The sequence below is a fragment of the Sinohyriopsis cumingii genome, chromosome 18 (genome assembly GCF_028554795.1).
Source record: "Sinohyriopsis cumingii isolate HCF-2022 chromosome 18, ASM2855479v2, whole genome shotgun sequence".
Taxonomy (NCBI): domain Eukaryota; kingdom Metazoa; phylum Mollusca; class Bivalvia; order Unionida; family Unionidae; genus Sinohyriopsis; species Sinohyriopsis cumingii.
Window position 1 is genome coordinate 48,367,822 of NC_142978.1, and position 21,086 is coordinate 48,388,907.

A 21,086-nucleotide genomic window follows, 5' to 3' on the forward strand; every position below is an offset into this window, starting at 1 on the left:
TTAGCAGCACTTTAATCATTTAAAAATACTTTTGTTTTTTATTTCAGATAAAATATACTTTAATTTTGTAAATAATATAATAAATCTCATACTGGAAAAGAACAGAATAGAAAAATCTCATACTGGAAAAGAACAGAATAGAATAGCTTGACAGATGTGTCATCATTTCCTTCTAGAACTGCAAAGCAGTGATAAGGATGGAGTAATACATATTTTAGCTGTTTGTATAGTGGATCCAAATAAATTGCACACATTAAATACTTCATAAATTAATCCATAACCCGACCATTTCTCTTTGAGTGTCCAAAGGGCTATGAATACAGAAAATCTTTGTTAGCTGTCACATTCATGAGGATATGGGCTGTATACAACATTTTGTTGTTTTAGGAACTTATTCAAAATGCAGAGGATGCAGGAGCAAGTGAGGTCAGGATACTTTACGATGACAGATCAATTAATACACAAGTGGACAAGAAGAGCCGATATAGAAAGTTCTTGCAGGTCAGTCATTGCTGCTGAGTAAAAGAAACAAATAAATAAAATGATCTCGAAACATGATTCGATGATGCTAAATATACCGATATGAAGTAAACTTGGACAAGAAAACTAGCTGAATTTTATCCCTAAAAGAAATGAATGTACACATTTTAAATTGCGATCCTAAATGTGAATTTTGCTTACTAGATGCAAGTGAGTGGGTGGTGGTAATTGATAAACACTAGCTGGAAATTGATGGCAGATACTTCAAAACTTTCTTGGCAAATTTTGGAACGCATGATACATTTAAGGTGATCATTTTCTGATTGATAAATTTTACAACTGATATTTTATTCTTTTGCTGAGACGCTGTCATCAAGCTTACTGAAATCATCCAACTTGCTTTAAAAGTAATGTTATCTACACGTATTTGTTATAGATCAACATAAAATGCTCTGTACTGCCACAAAATGATGTCGAAGATTTCCTGGAAAATTTGCTGTGCATAGATTTTGTCCTTGAGTTGATTCCTGAAACACAGGATGATGTGAAAACACTCTTTGTTGCCATCATAGTTGATTCCATGTTGCTTGCATTCATTAGAACTCTGTGCATACCGAAATCTGTTAATCAAGCCGTGCACAACAACTAACCTTGCTATTCATTTTGTGGCTAAATATTTTACATTGCAACAGCTGTATCAGCTCTGTAGATAAATATGTCATTTTCAGGGTCCAGCGCTTTGCTTCTATAACAATGCCACCTTTACGGAGTTAGACTGGAAGGGTATCAGGATGATTTACAGCAGTATAAAAGAGGAAGACCCGTTAAAAGTTGGGCGATTTGGACTGGGCTTCAAATCTGTCTTCCATATTACAGGTATTATGTTCAGTGTTGAAAATGTTTGTTCTTGTGATTTTAAAAAATCTGTAGCAAAGAAGAGTTTTATCTTGGTTCATTTTGTGGACAAGATATTCACTACTTGCCTGAAGATGACAGAACTACCAAGCTTGAGTCTTTGGGATCAAAATGTTATGTCAGCCACTCACAGAAGATGCTGCTTGTGGAAAGCTTTTTCTTGGAGCAGAAACTTGATATTTACAATTCTGTGAGATTTATTAATTATGGGTGTAGGTAATACAGCCACAAAGAGCTTGCTTTGCACCACTGTTAATTTGAATTTGATACCTTGTTACGGCATATGCTTGGATATGTGGTCTCCCTTGTTGGGTTTCTTTGCGTTGATTAGTTTATTCAATCACAATGATAACATTCCCCAGAATGTTGAGAATACCTGGCATGATTTGTTAGAACATTGCATAACTGACATAAAATTAACAATATATGCTTCAACCTTTGACATCCTGGCTCTAATCCAATTCATGTGGATTCATAGAGTTCCCAAGATCCAAGTGAACATCTGCATATAATTCGTCTCCTAATGCAAATACAAAAGCACATCTTAATGTACACTTGAATAAATTCATGAACGGATAGACAGGATCATAAATAGAAAGAAAATAGGGACACATGCAGGAAATATGTAGCATCAAGAATTAACACATGCATGTGTGTGTCTATCTGTGTGTGTGTGTGTGTGTGTGTGTGTGTCCAGCAGTATGTACCTACCTGTCATTATATACCTACTCTCCTGTTTTGTCCATCTTGGAGATGAATAGGACTTATTTCCAGATGTAAACATTAATGTTTCTGATTTGTTATTCGAGCTCAAAAGGTGGATCTTGATCAATGGAAACTGATGCATCATAGAGGGTGTGTATGATTAGATTTAAACTGGGTTTCAAAGCTAAGTGGTTCATTGACAGTTAGTTTCCATGATTCTGAATCGGGACTAACAAAATTGATCCTGGCCACATGGTCAGTTTCAGACTTTATATTCAAAATGGTCTCGCACTTGATCATTTGGTTTTTGTGACTAAATATCTTTATATTTTGGGTGCCTGTGTGAAATATGAAAAATAAACAGCAGTACACTTTGAAATACTAATCTTTCTTTTGAACTGAACATTCCTTAGATATAATCTGCAGAGTTTTTAGCTTGCCAAGAAGTTGATAGATTTGAATATCTAGATTTTGGAAATGAAATCAATTTCATTTTAATATTTTAATGAAATAGACTACCATGAAAGTGTAGCCACCTCTTTTATAATTTGTCATTTTTACCTCATTTTAAATCAGGTCAAGTAGAGATACAATATGGCTATTAAAGAAAAAATTGAAAATTCAACTATTTTGCTTTAATTTTCAAAAACATGAGATTAATTGTTTGCTGTGACTGCCAGTTGTAGATATGTAGATGGATGAATAGAAAATTACATATTTGGGGTGGGGGGATTGTTGTTAGAAGGCTGGCTGGATAGTACAACCATCTGTTCATCCAATTGTTCCGCTTTACATATTATAATAATAATAATAATAATAATAATAATAATAATAAAAAGAAGAAGAAGAAGAATGACTTTATTTAAAGAGAAACTCATTTGGTCAACTGACCGATTTTCTACGAGGTCTTCTATCTCTCACTCAAAAAAACAAAAATTATATACATTTAAAGTTCTATTTACCGTATATGCTTGCTTATTAGCCCGTTCGTGTATAAGCTGACCCCAAACTGAACAGGTATAAACACTAAAAAGTGCATGACCCACGTATAAGCTGACCTACAACTCCGAGACATCTCAATATGCACGCGGTAAGTTCCAAATGCATTTATTTAGGCAAAGTTATATTTAAAAGAGTACATGCATACTTATCTTGAGGTTAGCGTGCATGATTACTAAAAAGAAATGGTATAAACTTGTTTTAAAAGTATTTTTTTTTTAATTTTCTGTTTTCTTATTGTTTCTGCCTAATTTAGATTTGTGTATGATTTGATCGAACAAGGACAATAATTTAGCATTCGTGAGTTGCTGTAACACTATCTCTTCTTTTTGACTCGATTATTGTTTATGCATTATTGAACTGGACGATTTATATCAGTGCTCCGGTAATTACGTTTTTACTTTGTTTGAAATCGTAAATACCAAACTCATTAAAATGTAATCCAAGTATGACAACACCACGAACAAACAATACAGTTTGATGCTAATACCATAAAAGCTGAGTTGTAGTTTGATGTAAGTGATCTTACACCATACCAGTCAACTTTCATGCTAGGAGGGGAAAAAACTCCCGATTTTTGGGGTCGCTCCTCACCTACCTCCTGATTTCTTAATATCTTCCGCTTTTTACAGAGAACTCCTGATTATTACATTATGTCTTCGAATTTCATTTTTTCTAAACAAGAAATGTCCTACATGTTCTGTTGTATCACCTGTGAATTATTGTTGTGACGAAATAATTACTTTACTATAAAGAATTTGCTTCTTCACTAAATAGAATGTTGTTTAAACATTATTCATGTAAATTAATGATTTTATTTATTTCTACAATAATACAAAAATAAAATAATAAACCATAACAAAAAGTAAACCACAACAATAAAATCGGCCACAATTAATTTCCATCTTAAGAATGATCACTACGAAGCTGTAACTCGATCTGCTATTGAGCCATTCCCACGAAAGAAACTTACACGAGTGAACACCTGGCATTTTTATACCGTATATACCAATGATAATTACAAGCATTAAATTAAAAGAAGGAATGAAAATACATACCATGCAGCATGTGTCCTCAAAAAAACTAATTCAGACTTCATGTTTTATAATAAGCAATACTTAATGCTAACGTACGAGTTAACAATAATGGTCGGATGTACAAAGAGGGGAAAATAGATGCCACATGTACGGTACCATGAGGCCGGCTATTTTGGTACCTCTTAGTTCAGCAAAATTGGGAATCCTTTATTTGCCAGTCAATTGCTGGTGCTAGCGTAACACACAATAGTGTAGAACGTGGTTTCTTTGAATTACGGCCGAGGGCCAGTCGTTTTCAAAAATAGTTGCATGGATATGGATTAACTTTTAAATAGTCGTGCTGGCTTTCTTGCTTATTTAAGACTAATCTTTAGCTATTGTGCAGTTTAACCACAGCTGACCAGAATTTAAATAGGGCATGTCCCGGGGGAAAATAGAACCCGTCACAGGAAGACATAACGAGTCTTTTTGCAATTTTCACACAGATTGGACAAGGAAGATCGATTAATGTTTTGTGAAAACAAGGCTTTAAAAATGTCACAAAAAACCTGCCAATTTTAGATCCCAATCTCTATTTTTTTTTCAGTCTTCCTGTTTGGCTTTTGAAAAGTTCATATGTATGCCTTTGACCCTGTTTTACAAAACTACGGTAATCATGCTAATATTAAGGAATAAAAGGCAATTCCACATCAATGTACTGGTATAGTTACCAGTCAAAATTCCCTCTTATCACAAGCCAGTTTCAGGGTTTTAGTGATTAACTGGCCTGTACTTCTGTCGCAAGAAGAAAGAAATTCGCCGACTAACAACATAGGATATGCCGAACATCAAGCTTTCCATTGTGTGGAAAGTTATGATGTTTGTTCAGCTAAAACACAAAACTAAACTTGATTGATGTTGATCATAGGTGAACTTTATGAGAATTTAGGTCTTTATTATTACCACTCTTAGTGAACATGTAAATTGTTATGGTTATGTGCCTTGTACATTTAAACGTGCATACCTTTTTAAAAATATTACCTCAATTTGTCGGATCACTTATATCACTGAAAATGATTAACTTCTGAGTGCGTGATTCAAGGTAAATGAAATAGCTATTAAGGACTAGCTGAAATGTTATCTGGAAGACTACAATTTGGTCGAAACAATGAATAAAACAAAATCTGCATCTTAGATGTTTGGGAATAAGTAAAGATTTAAGTGACGCTATGCACCCTTTGCACTGTGTAAGTACTGTACATTGTAGTTCAGCATGATCTCCCTGGTAAACTCAACTGGCTCGCGAACTATGAAGTCAGTATTTGCCTTTATTTAACTTCATGTTGGAGAAATCGAAAATATGCACATGCAAAATAATAACAAAATCAATCATAGTACTGTGCAACAGTTTAATAATAGACGGGTCACGGAAAGTTACTCTTTTTTACATGCCTGTGTCTTAGGGCATGGAAAATAATATTGTTTTGTGTCCTCAGATTTACAACCATTACAGTAGTCAACAAAAATACCTAAAAACGGATAAGCCGACCCACCTTCTTTCATACCTTTAAGTTTTCCAAAAAAATTCGGCTTATATGTGAGTATATACGGTAGTTTGAAGTGAACTGCCAATTATTTTTTCTTCTGGCAGCAGATAATAATAATAATAACAACAACAATAATAAACACCATCATAATGACACTATTTCACACTATTCACAACAACACAGTAACAACACCAGGGACAGAATTCTTATACATAATGGGCAACAGTACATATGCATGAAGCTTGTATGCACATATATAAAGCAAACGACTGCAAGGAATGATGTTACCTCTCATCCAGAAACATGAATACTATCATTCATTTTTTTTATTATTGCCTCTTTGCATGCAGGTTTATTGACATATAGTGCATATACAATGATCACTTTGATACCCGCAACATGATATAACAAAGTAAAGATTAATTTGCTTTAGTGTGATATATAAATAGGTTTGGTTGAAACGTGTAGGGCCAGAGTTGATATGCTGTATCCACAGATGGAAATGAATACATCACATATTTTTTTCAAATTGAAAACCACCCAGAAAACCACCAGTATAGGTCCCTGATATTTATTCATGTATTAGACCTAGGGTCCCAAGCCAAATAACACTATTTGAAATATTTGTGACATGTACTTATTTTATTATTGCAATTAATTTAATTATTGTGAAGCTATATTCATGCCAGAGAATTAAGTAATTTGTTAACTTATTATTAGTCTTTAGTCATTTTGTAGAATTACGTTACATCTATTTTAAGTAACTGCGTAAAAATGTGTAATTGCTGTGTTAAAACTAGTAATCACATAGTAAAATTCTTACTGACATCAACTAAAAATATACCAAGTAATTCCTTTTGTTTCAAGTAATGTATCCCTTTCAAGTACAAGATTTAAGTGATTTGTGTTTTAAAGTTAAGTAATTTCATTACTTAGTAATAGTTGTAAGTAATTTATTTTATTAAAATAAGTAATATCATCCAAAGTAATAATTAGTAATTGCTAAGTAATGACAAGTAATCAGGTTATAAAATATTTTACTCAAATCAAGCAAAAATAAATTACTATTCATTTTTTTTGTAGTGCATTTAGACAGGTATGTACTGAAAGATAGATACATAGATTTTAGTGGGATCTATTTGATATCTGTCAATGTTATTTATACACAATTTCAGACAATCCTGTTGTGTTGAGTGGTGACAGAATTCTTTTTATGGATACCCATAGAAGTTCCGATCATGTATGTTTGACAATTAGACTGTCTAAATTAAAGAAATGGAAGAAGTTTAACATTGAGGACCTCCTCACAGCTCTTCAAGGAACATTTGGTGTCACCGAAGCAATTCTACAGACTGGTTGGTATGATGGAACACTGTTCTGGTTTCCTTTGCGATTGCAGGCCTCAAGCCTGTCAGACACGTTATATGATAAAGGCAAGGTGATTGATCTTTTCACTGCCTTCCAGGCTGAAGCCTCAAATATATTGATTTTCCTGAAACAAATGACAAAATTATCCATGTATACAAAGGAGGCCATTACTAATGAGATCCATATGCAGTTCAGTGTAGAGCTTGTCAAAAATGTTGATGACGTGCAGCAAGCAAGGATATCCTTCTTGACGAAGATCAGAAATTTGAATAAGACAATTCCGCAGTTCTCTATTACCTGTAAATACCTTTTATCCATCTGCACAAAATCCTATGAAATAGACAATACTGTGAAGGAAAGTACCACTGACTGGATGGTGATTAACTACTATAAGGGAGGAAATATGTCCAATGAACTGAAATCACTTATTCAGGATGAGTCTCTGGGATACAGTCCATTTGCTGGTTTAGCTGCTCCTATTGGACAAAACTTTAAACAATTCAAGGGCCATGTATTTTGCTTTCTACCACTGCCACAGGAGAGAACAAGTATGACAGGTTTGCCAGTACACGTCAATGGATATTTTGCACTAAGTCAAAATAGACGCCACATAAAATGGCCATCGGCTGATCAAGTTGAAATGCATCTGCATAGGGACAAAGTGTTGACATGGAATGAAAAGCTTCTCACAGAGGTACTGCCAGATGTATATGAGATTCTTATACAGGAGATGATTCGTCACTCAGTTCAGAATGGGAACCAAGATAACTTTATTGAATGCATTTATGCAGCCATTCCAAAAGCTGATCAGGTGGTTGATATATGGAAAACGGTACTGCCTCAAATTTCTAGGAAAATCATCGCAAAGCCCACTCTATTGACTGTCAATAAATTTGGAGAGAAAAGTTGGATTGATTATGCAGAAGCTTATTTCACCACATTCAGTCAATATCCAAAGTTGACCCCTTCCATAAAGAATACAGTCGCAAAAGTCTTGAGGATTTATGACAAAAAATATGTGGAAGTACCTCTGCATGTAGTTCAGTTTTTCTCCCAGTTCAGTAACAGTGGTACAGAATTAATGCCAAGAAGTCTTTCCACTCTATTGAAAGACAACTCAAGATACAGGTCACTGACTAGGGAAGAAAAGTTTGATCTCCTTGAGTTCTTAACAGTAGACAGTCAGTACGAGATCCTGGATGGTCTGGAACTTCTTCCTCTAAATGATGAATCCTTCATTGCCTTTGTATCCAGCCACAGGCCACATGGTCAAATACTGTTATGCAGCAAGGAAGAAATGGAACTCTTTCCTGGACTTGACAACATATTTGTACATCTAGATTGGCAAAAACAAAGGTTTCTAGGACACATGCAAGCCATTGCAAACAGAGGTAGGGAAATTTTTGTATTGATATGAATCAATGGTTTTAAAATAAGTTACAGTAGAAAAGAGTGAACGACGGAATGCTTTGTCAAATTTAACAAATAATTTATTTCCCTAGAATACAAGGTGAAAATGAGAAAAAATAACTTATGGTATTGCGAATTAAATCCCAAAATAATTAAAGAATTACAGACACAAGTCTGAGTAATTTAAAGTCCTGAATAAAATCAGTAAAAGTCTAGAATAAATCCAAAAAATGAAGGTGATGACACATCTGTTATAGCTCCTAGTGTGCTCAGGTGCCAACAGTCTTTTGCTGAATCACAGAAATATAATTCCAGGTTTGAATAAACTTTAAATTCCAGTGAATGTCTCTATCCAAGAATATTACCAAAGCACTTTTGTATTTCCAGAGAAATTAATCAGTTGAATTCAGTAATTTTAAGAAAATAGATTCCAGCCCAAAATTACTGGCCACAACATATAATACAATTTGAAAGTGCTAGATGTTAAAGCACGAATGAGAAAATCCTCTCAGTTACACTATATATAGTTCTCTACTTGACCTCAGGTCACAATTAGTATTTTCTAAAAAAAAACATTACCAATGAAAATAACCTTCTAGAATGATCCTGATCTTTACAAAACAATAGCCATAACCTGGATTACACTCAGGAAATTCCAAAACTTAGACCCCAATCAACATATTTACTTCTTCTGTTAATACTAATAATACTGATTTTAAACCCATACACACAGAGAATAATTTTGCTATGTTTTAGTTGTTGACAAATAAAATTTTTAAAAAAAATCAATTTGGGTCAAGCAGTAATGAACTCAATTTTGGACAAGGTCAAGTCCAACATGCAGTTACTTTACAATAGCATGTAATGAAATAAAATAAAACCATCAAACAAACAAAGCAAGTTAAATATACATAATAACATACAGAATTTTACTCACACACTGTTAAATGGGCCTAAGCTTCATCTAATTCTTCATAGCTATGTATCTAATGTTTGTCACCCTTGTTTGGTTTCCTAAAATTTCCTGAATTTAGAGTATTCTTTGTGTGATTTAAGTATTTGTAATGAGTATGTCATGTTGAAATCCTTAGCAGTTACATCAAAACTGAGTACACTTAATTGTATGCTGAAAAAGCATGTAATAGAGCTATAATTAAAGAATTCATGCCCTGCTTTGATTCTATTACAGGTCAGTTCCAAGTGCACTATTTGGATGCTGCTACATTCAGGTTCCTTCTGGAAGAAACCATAACAAATCATCTAGGTCAAACCTGTCCACAAAAGGTTGGTCCTTTTTCAGCTCTGATGGGAGACTGGATTGAAAAAGTATGGGAAAATATTTTCTCTCATGGCTACAATGTAAGTTTGTTTGAACATATTCCATTGGTTCCTTCTTGGTCACATGTTCAGGAGATTGAATTGTACCGTCTGAGCGACTTCTTGATAGTGAAAGAAATGCCAAATATGCCAAGCTGGAATGAATCTGTGTACAAATGTTTGGAGCTCTTATCTATCAAAGTTCTTCCCTCTTTTCCTGTATGGCTTCAGAGGTTAGAGATTTTTCAGTATGTTCATTTTTCAACAGAGAAGGGAGTGATAAACCTCATGGACACGCTTTACAGCACATATGAAAGGGAAAAGGCAATTGTAACTTTTAATAATCTCTGTGCTTATCAGGACAGAAAAGATTTTGTTAAACTTTTGGCTGCTTTTACAGCCTGGACTGAGAAGAGCAAAAACTTTGTAAAATGCCTCAAATTATTCACAGAAAGTGGGTCGCAAAAGAAAGTATCGCTTCAAGAGATTTCGACCATTGTCAGAGTAGATGAATTTCCAGTAAAATTCCCCCACCCATACATTCTTGGAGGCTATGATGAATGTCGTCTTGCACGTATCCTTGGAGCCAAAGAATTAGATCAAAATAATTTAGTGCTCGAGACTTTACAAATGATGCAAAACAGGGAGAATGAGCTTTACAATTTTACTGAGAGACAAACATTCATGTATTACTTCATGCAAAACATTAGAAATTTTGAGGGCCATATAAAGGTCATGAATGTAGCCAAGTGTGTACGATTCTTAAGATCGAATTTAACCCTTGAAATCTCTCAGCCAAGTGATCTTTTTGATCCATTGGATCATCGATTGCAGTCTCTTTTTGAAATGGAAAACAAGTTTCCCGAGATGCATTATTTCTGCACAGAGTCAGATATCATAACATTGAAGAGACTTGGACTAAAAACGTATACTGATGTGACCGCTGAGGATTTATTTGAAACGGCCAGGATCCTTGATGGCTGTTGTGAAAATGGGAAGGAAGAACAAATGCATTTGAAAGCAAAACGGTTCTTAGAGGTGTTGGAAGAAAAATCTTCCCTTCTTGATCAAAAAATACAAGGAATTTCTTTAAGAAAAAAGCTGCAAGACATGAGGTGCATCATCCATATGCATACAAAATGTGAAGGCTTTTCTAGTGCCTTGCCCTGGTTTCAACCACAACAAGCTCTGAGTAAACCATCTGATTTGCGCCTGTCAAAATTTTCGAGATTGGTTGGATCAACGATGCCATTGATTGAATCCAGAGACAACAAACTTGCATCTGTCTTCAGATGGAATGAAGACCCCCCCATAGACAAAATTGTGCAGCAACTTGAAAATATTACTGATGTCTATGAAAGTCACCTCAAAGCAGATCTCTTGCCTTTAATCAATGAAATTTATCACAAGTTGTCAACATATGAAAATATGAAATTACTTGCTAATGAAAAGTTTAAAAGTCTCACACACAAATCTTTTGTTTGGAATGGAGATGGATTTTCTCTTTCCAGTGAAGTTTTTCTTCATTCTAGACCCAATGACATAGATCTTTTTCCTTATTTGTGGAAAATTCCAAGTGAACTTTTGTACCTGAATTCTTTCTTTTATGCTCTTGGGTGCAAAAAAGAACAGAACATAGACACACTTCTAGAGATACAGAATAAGATCAGAGACAAATATAATTCTAACCAATATTCAGCAGAGGAATCAAAGAAAGACCTAGATATAATAATTAGTATTCTGAAAAGGCTTAGCCAAGAAAAGACCCAATTAGTAGGACAGCAACATAATATCCTTTTTCCTATTCGTACAAAAGCAGGTGCCTCAATGCTTTTGCTAAAACCAGGAACTGAATGTACATACTGTGAATCTTATTCATTGCAATACGGAAATGATGATGACTCCGAGGAAGAAATTTATTATATCCATGAAGAGGTATCTGGCAAGATTGCTGAAGACTTGGGTATAATGTCTGTTACACGAAGGCTACTTTCAAAAACTGATGAATTTGAAATGGAAGTTGTGGGTCAAAATGAACCTCTAACAAGGAGGCTTCATAACCTTGTCACTGATGGATACCTAGATGGCTTTTCTGTAATAAAAGAGATAGTTCAGAATGCTGATGACGCCAAGGCAAATGTAGTATATTTTCTGTACGATGAAAGAGAAAATGAGGATGCTAGAAATAATCTTTTACATGAAGGCCTTGCAGAATGCCAGGGACCAGCACTTTGGGCTTACAATGATGCAGAGTTTCAAGAAAAGGACTTCCTGAACATCCTAAAACTGAATGGAGCAACAAAAGAAGATGATTTGGAAAAGATAGGAAAGTTTGGTTTAGGATTTTGTTCTGTGTACAATGTAACAGATGTACCCAGTTTCATTAGTGGTAGCAATTTTGTCATGCTTGATCCACATATATCTTATCTTGGGAAACCTGGAATCAGAATAGATCTTAGAAGAAAGGAAAACTTGAAAATATTGACTTATTTTGAAAATCAGTTCAAACCTTTTCAAAACATATTCGGCTGTGATTTATCCCCCTCCAAAGACAGGATTCAATTCAATGGTACCCTTTTCAGGTTCCCACTTCGCACTCCTTCTCAGGCTCAACGAAGTGAAATCAGCAACAAAGTTTACTCAAAGGAAGAATGTGTGAAGCTTTTAGAGCTAACATTCAAAGCTGCAGGAAACTTGCTTTTGTTTACCCAAAATATCAGGAAAGTAACAATTTTCCATTTGAGATCAGACTGTACAGATCCTCAAGAGCGGACATCATTATTTTCTTTGAGCAAAGAATGCTGGGAACAGCAAGACTCGTCTACAATTTGTACCACAAATGTACTCACGTTAGCAGCAAATCTCAAGGAGATTGGAGATTTACGGTTTAACCCAATGAGGATTTTGCAGAAGATATCGATTAACTTAGAGGCAATAGAAGATGCACCATGGCTTTTTCCTCTGCTTAGGGAACATTCTGGCACAAAACTGAACTGTTCTTGGATTCTTTCCTGGGCTACAGGAACAGATACGTCACTTCAGCATGAATTTGTCAATGCAAATTTGGCACTGCCTCTTTGTGGTGTTGCAGTACCTTACAAAGAAAAAGGGGAGCACTTATGGCCAATACCCCTACATGAATTGCCTCTTGGTTTCTATAATGTTGGCCATGTGTTCTGTTTTTTGCCTCTGCCTATTCCAACCAGTTTACCAGTGCACATAAATGGATGTTTTGCTATTACATCAGACAGACGACATTTGCTGACAACAACTGAAGATGACAAATGTACCACAAGTAGTCAGTGGAATCAAGCCCTGATGAAGGATGCCTTAGTAAATGCATACATATATCTTCTTGAGGGACTAAGGGACAGCGGTGTACCTCTTGAATATGAGTATCATACTTTGTGGCCTCTTGATTGTTCAATGACAACAATACCTCTTCAGAATGAGTTCTTTAAGAGAATAGTTTCAACTAATGCTAAAGTATTCCATAGGAATGGAATCTGGCAATGCTTCCATGAATGTATATTCCTTGACCCTGAACTGCGAAATGACATTGAAATAGGGAACATTGCCTTTGAAGTTCTCTTGAGGTTCAACAAAAGACCTGGAAATTTGGTGATTGATCTGCCAGATAAAGTCAAGCAGTGCATTGAAAGTGTATCCCAGGAAGTATTGAATGAAGGACTGATTACTACGGAACAATTTTTTGTACACATATTTCTTCCAAACTTGAAAGATCCTTTTTGGAGTGAAAATGCATCCAAAAGAAACATGTTGGTACAGTTTGCTTTGATGCTACCAATAGAAAATGTTTCTGAGGCCCTTACAAATGTGGAATGCATCCCAACTGAACCACGTGGCACTTTGAAATGTCCATCAGAACTAATTGATCCTTCAAGCGATCTTAGTATTCTATATGATGACAATGATGAGGTATTTCCACTAAGGAAAGAAAATTTCAGAAATGACAAGACTCTAGATTTACTCAGAAAATTGGGAATGCTCCATCGTACCTTGCCGCATAACTTATTGTTTGAAAGATGTCATTCAGTCCAGCAACTCACTTCTGTTTGTGGCAATTGTGCATTGAATAGATGTACAAGGATTGTTGAATATTTGTCAAATAATTCAGTCAGGAATGAATTAGAACAAGATCAGCCAACCTTAAATTCTCTTCAGCAAATTGAGTTTCTTCCAGTTTTACAAAAACCAGCCAATTGGCATTTTAGTTGGAAAGCTGAAGAAAACAAACCAAACATAGTTTCATCTAACATATGTTCAGAAAATCATGAAAAAGGTCTTATTCAACTGGCAAGACCCACAATGCTATATTTTGGCTTTAGGGAGAAACTGGTATGTTGTTCTGAGCTTGTTATTGATGAGACCAGATTAGAATGTTTGTCATCAATATCAAGACCAGTGCTAAGAATGCTTGGTGTGAAGGGATTCTATATGACTGACATTCCCTATGAAACTGTAGGCAATCAGCTGCTCAGGATATTAGAAGAGTATAACAGGGATGAAAAAATACAGCAACAGATTTGCAAGCCAACTCTTGAGGAAATATATAAGTATTTTAATGAATGCTTGAAGAGTTCTAAAAATGTGGAAACTGCTGAACTTCTAAATTATCTTGAGTCATTTAAATATCAACAAATTATTATGATAGATAACCTGATGGTTGTGCCTGCACAAGTTGCCCGTGATCTCAACTACAATTGTTCTCCTGAATTGTTCCAGCTCTCATATTCAGAATGGAGAAAATATGAAGCATTTTTCAAAGCCATTGGAATAAAAGAGTTTTTTTCTCCAGGTGAAATTGCACAAATTCTGACCAAAAAGAAGCAAGTACAGAATAATGAGCCACTGTCAGAGAAGGATACTGATCTAGTCTGTAATTTGCTCCTTGCTTTGGAACATTCTTTGAAACAAGCTGATAGGCAGTGCAATGAAATGGCACTCGAAATATATGCACCAGATACAGAATGTATCCTACAACGTACACAAGACCTCTGTATGGACGATAAAGACGTCAGTACTAGTTCAAAGATGAAACTTGTACATGGCAAGATATCCAATGAACTTGCAGCGAGTCTTGGAATCAAAACAAAACGTTTGAAACATTTAGAAGAAAATTTAGTTGGAATACCTTGGGGACAGAAAGAAAAATTAGTTACACGAATAAGAAGTTTGCTTGGTTCCTATCCATGTGATGAGAGTATTTTAAAGGAATTGGTGCAGAATGCAGACGATGCTGGAGCAAATGAGATTCATTTCATAAAGGACTTAAGAACACATGAGTGTGATAAAATCCTTTCGGATGATTGCAGACCTCTTCAGGGTCCTGCACTTTGTGTGTACAATGACAAACCATTCACAGAAAAAGATCTGCAAGGTATCCAGAGTTTAGGAATGGGAAGCAAATCCAGTGACCCATCAAAAACAGGTAAATATGGTGTTGGGTTTAATGCTGTATACCATCTGACTGATGTTCCTTCATTTCTTACAAAGGGACCTGATCTTAAGAATGGAGAAACACTCTGCATATTTGACCCAATGTGTAAATTTGTCCCCATGGCAAATGAGGATAACCCTGGTATAAAATGCAACATGCAAGCACTGCGACGGTATGATACAGATATGCTTAGGGGGTATCATGAAAGAGATGATACTTTTTTTAAATCCAATTGTGGAACAATGTTTCGATTTCCTCTTCGAAACAAAGAAATGTCAGAAGTTTCCCTTGTCAGTAAGGAAGAAATATCAGTGAATAGACTGAATGAAATCCTCAATGAGAGTAAAACAGAGATCTGTGAATCCTTATTGTTTCTTAGGCATGTGTCGAAAATAAAGATATCAGATATCACATCTGGTACATTGAAGGAAGAGTATGCTGTAGAAGCGATAATATCTGAGAATGATAAACAAAAGAGAGATGATTTTTTTCAGTATGTGGAAGAATGTGTAAAAGATCTTACCAATGAAAATCTTACTAATGAAAGTTTGAGTTTCCTTCAGATTCCCCCACAGGAAGTTGGATATACCATGATGGTCAAAGATAGTGATAAAACTATGAAGATATTTTATGTTGTGCAAAGAATTGGGTTTGATGATGTTTCTAAAATACCTAGTAGCATATCAAATGCAACGAAGGGACATTTTATTGGACATCTACCACTAGCTGGAATTGCAGCTTCTTTACCTAGTGATGAAAGTCTTACACTTGAAGCATGGAAAAAACGAACCCCTGAAACTATTTTTGGACTTTTACAAGAGAATTTTTTAAAGAAGAATGGGCGTGCGTTTTGTTTCTTGCCCCTGCCACTAAAAACTGGACTTCCAGTTCATGTAAATGGTCATTTCATGCTTGACCATGAGTCAAGACGGTCATTGTGGAAAGCAGACAAAGGCTATAGCTATGACTGGAATCACGCTTTACTTGGGGATACTGTATCGCATGCCTATGTCTCATGCTTATCCTTCATGAAAACCCACATCTTCAAAGAAGTTTGTGATGAACAGAGTCTTACTATGGCAAAGCTGGATCTTTTCAACTCATATTTTCCAACTCTGAAAAACATCAGTGATGATTATTGGAAATCTCTTCTGAAATACGTGTATCAATTCATATCAGATCGGGAGATCGATATATTTCCTTCGATTAAGGAGCAAGAAGAGCATCATGTAGAATTGAAATGGTTTCCCTTGAAAAGATCTTCAGACCATTTTCCATCATTCTTTGATAATTTATCCAAAGAAGACAAGAATTTGATTGCACCATTGCAGGCCATGGGCATGAAAATAATCAAATCTCCGCGTGATGTTCAAGCTGCACTATCATCAGCTATACTTCAATTAAATGAAATATGCCCAGGCAAAGTTCTTTCATTTCTCCTGTCATATCGAGAGAGCCATGAAGACAGTTGTAAAATTGAATTTAATCTTTACATATCAAGAACTAATATGAAGAGCACGAGGAATGTCTATGACTTGATAAATTATCTAAATGCTGATCAGGAACTATATAAAAATCTACAAGGCCTACCATTGCTTGTCACAAACGATGAATTTCTTAGATGCTTTGACCATGAGAACCCGGTGTTTTTGTCAAAATATTGTGAACTGCTACAAGGATCAAGAGATTTGTTTGTTCACAAAGATCTTGTGAATACATTTGACACTGTCAGCTTTCGAAAAAGTGGGTTATTTAAAGATCTGCATATTCAAGACTTCTCAGACTGCTTGCCAAATTCAATTGATCCTCATAAATTTACTTCAGGAGAAGAGATAGAATGGAGTTTGCAGTCGACAGAAGTTCCAAATGCAGTGTGGATGGAAATGTTTTGGACAATGCTGCATGAAAATTCAATGGTCAAGGAAAAAAGTGGTAAAGGTGACCAAGCATGCTTTGAAGAAAATGTTAAAGTGTTTGATAACTGGAGTCTTCTGCCATGCAGAAAAAACAAGACTGAAAATAACAACAAAATAAAACGATTCTTGATGCCTATCAGTAAACGTATTTCGGTGTTGAATTATTATCACTCTGTTCATACTGATTTTGAAAGAGCGATTGAGAAAATCCAGTTTCCATGTATAGACACAGGCATCTTCCCAAAATATAATGATGTGTCTTCTGCAATGAAAAAATTAGTATCCACTGTAGAAAAACCTCTTCATTTCCTCATGTGCTTGGAGTGCCATATAGATGAAATGAAGAAATGCAACCTTTCATCTGATGAATGTAATGCCCTCCTCATTTATCTGTCTGAAAAACTGAAGATACTCAGAAAAGGATCGGAAAGTACCTGGCTTCAGAATACCATAAGGTCCCTTCCAATACATGTGACTTATGATGGTAAACATTTAAGCTTTTCTCAAACAGACAGTGTTCTTGTTCTGCCAGTTGAAATGCCACAGGATGGCATTGCAGAGTGGGTAACAGCTACAAATCACATTTTGTTGATTCAGAATGATAATTTACAGAAGTTGCATGCATTTCTTGGATTCACATATGAAGAGACAATAGACATTTATTGCAATAAGATTGCAACTTCATTCTTGAAATTGCCAGAGATTAGTCATATGAGGCACTTAGAATTTATAAGGGACAATTTATTTCACTTGCATGGTTCATATGACAGTGAAGAAAGATTCAACAATAAGCAGATTATTCTCCTTAGGTTCTTGAAGGAAGTACCCTTATTTAGGTGTATAGATGGAAGATATAAACGAGCCAAAGACCTTTATGACCCCTTCAATAAGGTCTTCCTTGTCCTGTGTGAGGAGGCTGAATTTCCTCCCAAAAATTACGTGATGAAAGACTGGAGAGAATTTTTTGTATTACTGGGGTTGATTACAGAGTTGTCAGATGGACATCTTTTAAATTTTACCAGAGAAATTGCACATGAGGAAGAAATAACTGTGAGAGATACAGTCAGCAAAGCAGAATGCCTTTTGAAATACTTTTGGAAAGCTAAAAGAAACTGGAGCAGAGAAACCTTGAAGAAACTTTCCCAAATTAGATTTATACCACCACATAGGATGTCTCCAGAGAAGATAGAAATTTTCAAACAGCCTAATGACTGCAATAGGCTAATATGCTTCTCGGGTTCAGTTTCATCAGAGTTTGAAGTTGTATGTTGGAGCACTTTGGATCTAATACCAATCAAATTTTTACCCTGTTCTGGTCATCATATTCATGAAGTAGCAAAGGAACTTGGTGTTTATGCAGTGCCACCAGTGGAGAAAGTGATTCAACACTCTCAAAATATCTGTGATGCTCAAAGTGCAAAATCTACTGATTATAGACAGCTTAGTTTAGAAGCCTCACACTTTAAAATTATAATGCAAAAGATTTATGCTTTTCTCTCTGAAAACAAGGACGAAGATCCAAAAATGTGTCAAAAGCTACAGAACACACCAATTATTTTCATTGATGAGAAGAAGATACTTGTTAAGTCTATGCAAGTGATTATAGATGTAACAGAAGCAGATACAATTGAGCCATACTTGTACAAAGCGCCCAGTTTCTATGGACAATTCAATGATTTATTTGTATTTCTTGGAGCATCAAGAGAGGTACAAATTATACACTATGCAAGGATACTTACTATGATAAAAAATGAGGTCAGAGATGAAACCCTTTATGCAAAAGAGTTTGATTGCATTCGTCAAGCAATGTCAAACATGATTAAAAGACTGCCATGCACCAAAGGTACAGAGGTAGAATTGGACATTGACATTCTCTATTTTCCAAACAGAGGGCACAAGCTTTGCAATGCAAAATTATTGATTGTTTCTGACAACAGTTATTTTGAGAACAGGTTGTCAAGAGAAAGTGACATTGACTATTTTATGGGATTTGAAAATCTTGGAATAGATGTGAAAGATGTAAAACAAACCATTTTATGTCTTCCAAAAAGACTTCGTCCATCTTTATTGACAGAAGTGGTAGAAGAAGAGATTGACACATCAGAAATGAATGAAATACAGAGTTCAAAAGCAAGAAAAATTGGAATGTTTCTCAAATCTTCAGACTTTATCCATGGTGTTTTGAGATTAGCTAAACATGCGATCAAAGACAAGTTCTCTGAACAGATGGAAAAAAAGTTGATTTATGATCTGCAGAATGTACAAATTAAAGAAGTAACGGGATTAAATACATATCTAAAATTCAAAGGCAGGCGAATAGAAGTGTCAAAGGCAAAGAAAAAATGCTTCATGGCCAAGGTTGAAATTGAAAATAATGCACAATACACCATTTATTTTCAAAATACTGGACAACCCGAAAACAGTATAGATGATCTACTAGAAGATGATGGAGATATTTTGGATTTTATTCATGCCTGTACAGGAGGAATTCTACATGATGGGACTACATTCAAATTAATATATGCAATTCTTCGATGCTTCAGTTCACCTCAACAGATACAAGTCAAGCTGGATGAAAGGAAAATTGACCAGTATAACTTAACTCAGCTTTCACATAAATCAGTTTTTCCAGTTCCAGGCACATATGTTCCCAAAGAGTTCCATCCATTTTTGGAACAGGGATTTTCCTTTTTCCAGGAACATGAGTATCAATATCTTGCTCTTGAAGTAGAGGATCCAGATGTTGAGATGGATGATGAACAGCATCTGCAGATAAATGATCCCGTGTTCATATATGTTCACATCATTGAGCCAGTAGGGTTGAAGGAAGCTAACTTGTCAGTAATAAAGTCAAGGTATCTCATTGATATTGGGGAACAAGGAAATAGTGTTGTCTATGGTTTCCAGCTTTACAAGTTCAAGAGGAGAAAGGAAAATAAAATTCGAGATGTAATACCTGCTGATGCAGTGTCTGTTGGATCTTTTCCATTGGATGAAACTTGCAGAAACATTCATTCAATTTTACGTGATGCTTGGACACTCCCTGAGAGAGAAAGACGATCGGTCATAAAACGACTGTGGCTGAAATGGCATCCAGACAAAAACAAAGGTCAAGAGGATTACTGTAAGAATGTTTTTAATTATATCAATGCTACAATACTCAAGCTTGAAAGAGGACAATCACTTGACAGTTATAATGGCTATAATTCTGGATTCACTGAGAGGGAAACTTTTACAGGCACACGATATGAAACAATGAGCAATCGAATGAGACAAAGAGGAAGTCAGTACAGCAGAGAATATGACCAATACTATGAATATTTTGCTCAAACACATGGCAGCCATCAGGGAAGTTCATATTCTTTCCATGGAGGAGCAGCTTCCTTTTCTGTGCCCTTACCCGGTGAAGCAAAGCGATGGATGGAACAAGCAAAGAGAGATTTTTTAGCAGCAGAGGCCTTCCTTCCCTCAGCCAAGTCTGTTGCAGCATTTAACTGGATCTGTTACACTTGCCACCAGGTAAATATAACCACTTGTCTTCACATATACCAGCTTGCATGTAGTAAGAAAAGGAAGATTAGACAAAGATATGTTTTACAACCAGGACATACAAATAAAAATGTATTACATGTATCATGAAGGACATCAAAAACCCTATAACAATCAAGTCTCAAAATTTTCACCCATTGAATTTTTTGTTTGCTTTTTTCATCACAGGTGTGACTTAATATTGACTACATAAAATTTTCTTTACATAATACAATCACAAAATGATATTACTGTTTACAGGTGGGTACAATCTTGTTGAATTTTCACATGCTATAATTACTTCTTTTTTTATATGTATGAAAATAGTTAACAAAGCAAACACATTAAAGTTTTATTAATACAAATTCTATCCTGTAGGGATAAGGAAGAAATGTTTGTCTTTTTTCAGAAGGTTATGGATATA

General features: G+C 35.3%; 1 protein-coding gene across 1 annotated transcript in view; it reads left to right on the forward strand.

Annotated features, from left to right (window-relative positions):
• The window catches only part of LOC149776580 (sacsin-like), a 118,873-nt gene that overhangs the window by 10,083 nt on the left and 87,704 nt on the right, over positions 1–21,086 (forward strand). Inside the window, exons 2-5 of the mRNA XM_089941318.1 lie at positions 388–501; positions 1,209–1,356; positions 6,838–8,421; positions 9,630–20,653. Coding sequence (XP_089797444.1) covers positions 388–501; positions 1,209–1,356; positions 6,838–8,421; positions 9,630–20,653 — 12,870 coding nt within the window. The remainder of the gene's footprint in view (positions 1–387; positions 502–1,208; positions 1,357–6,837; positions 8,422–9,629; positions 20,654–21,086) is intronic.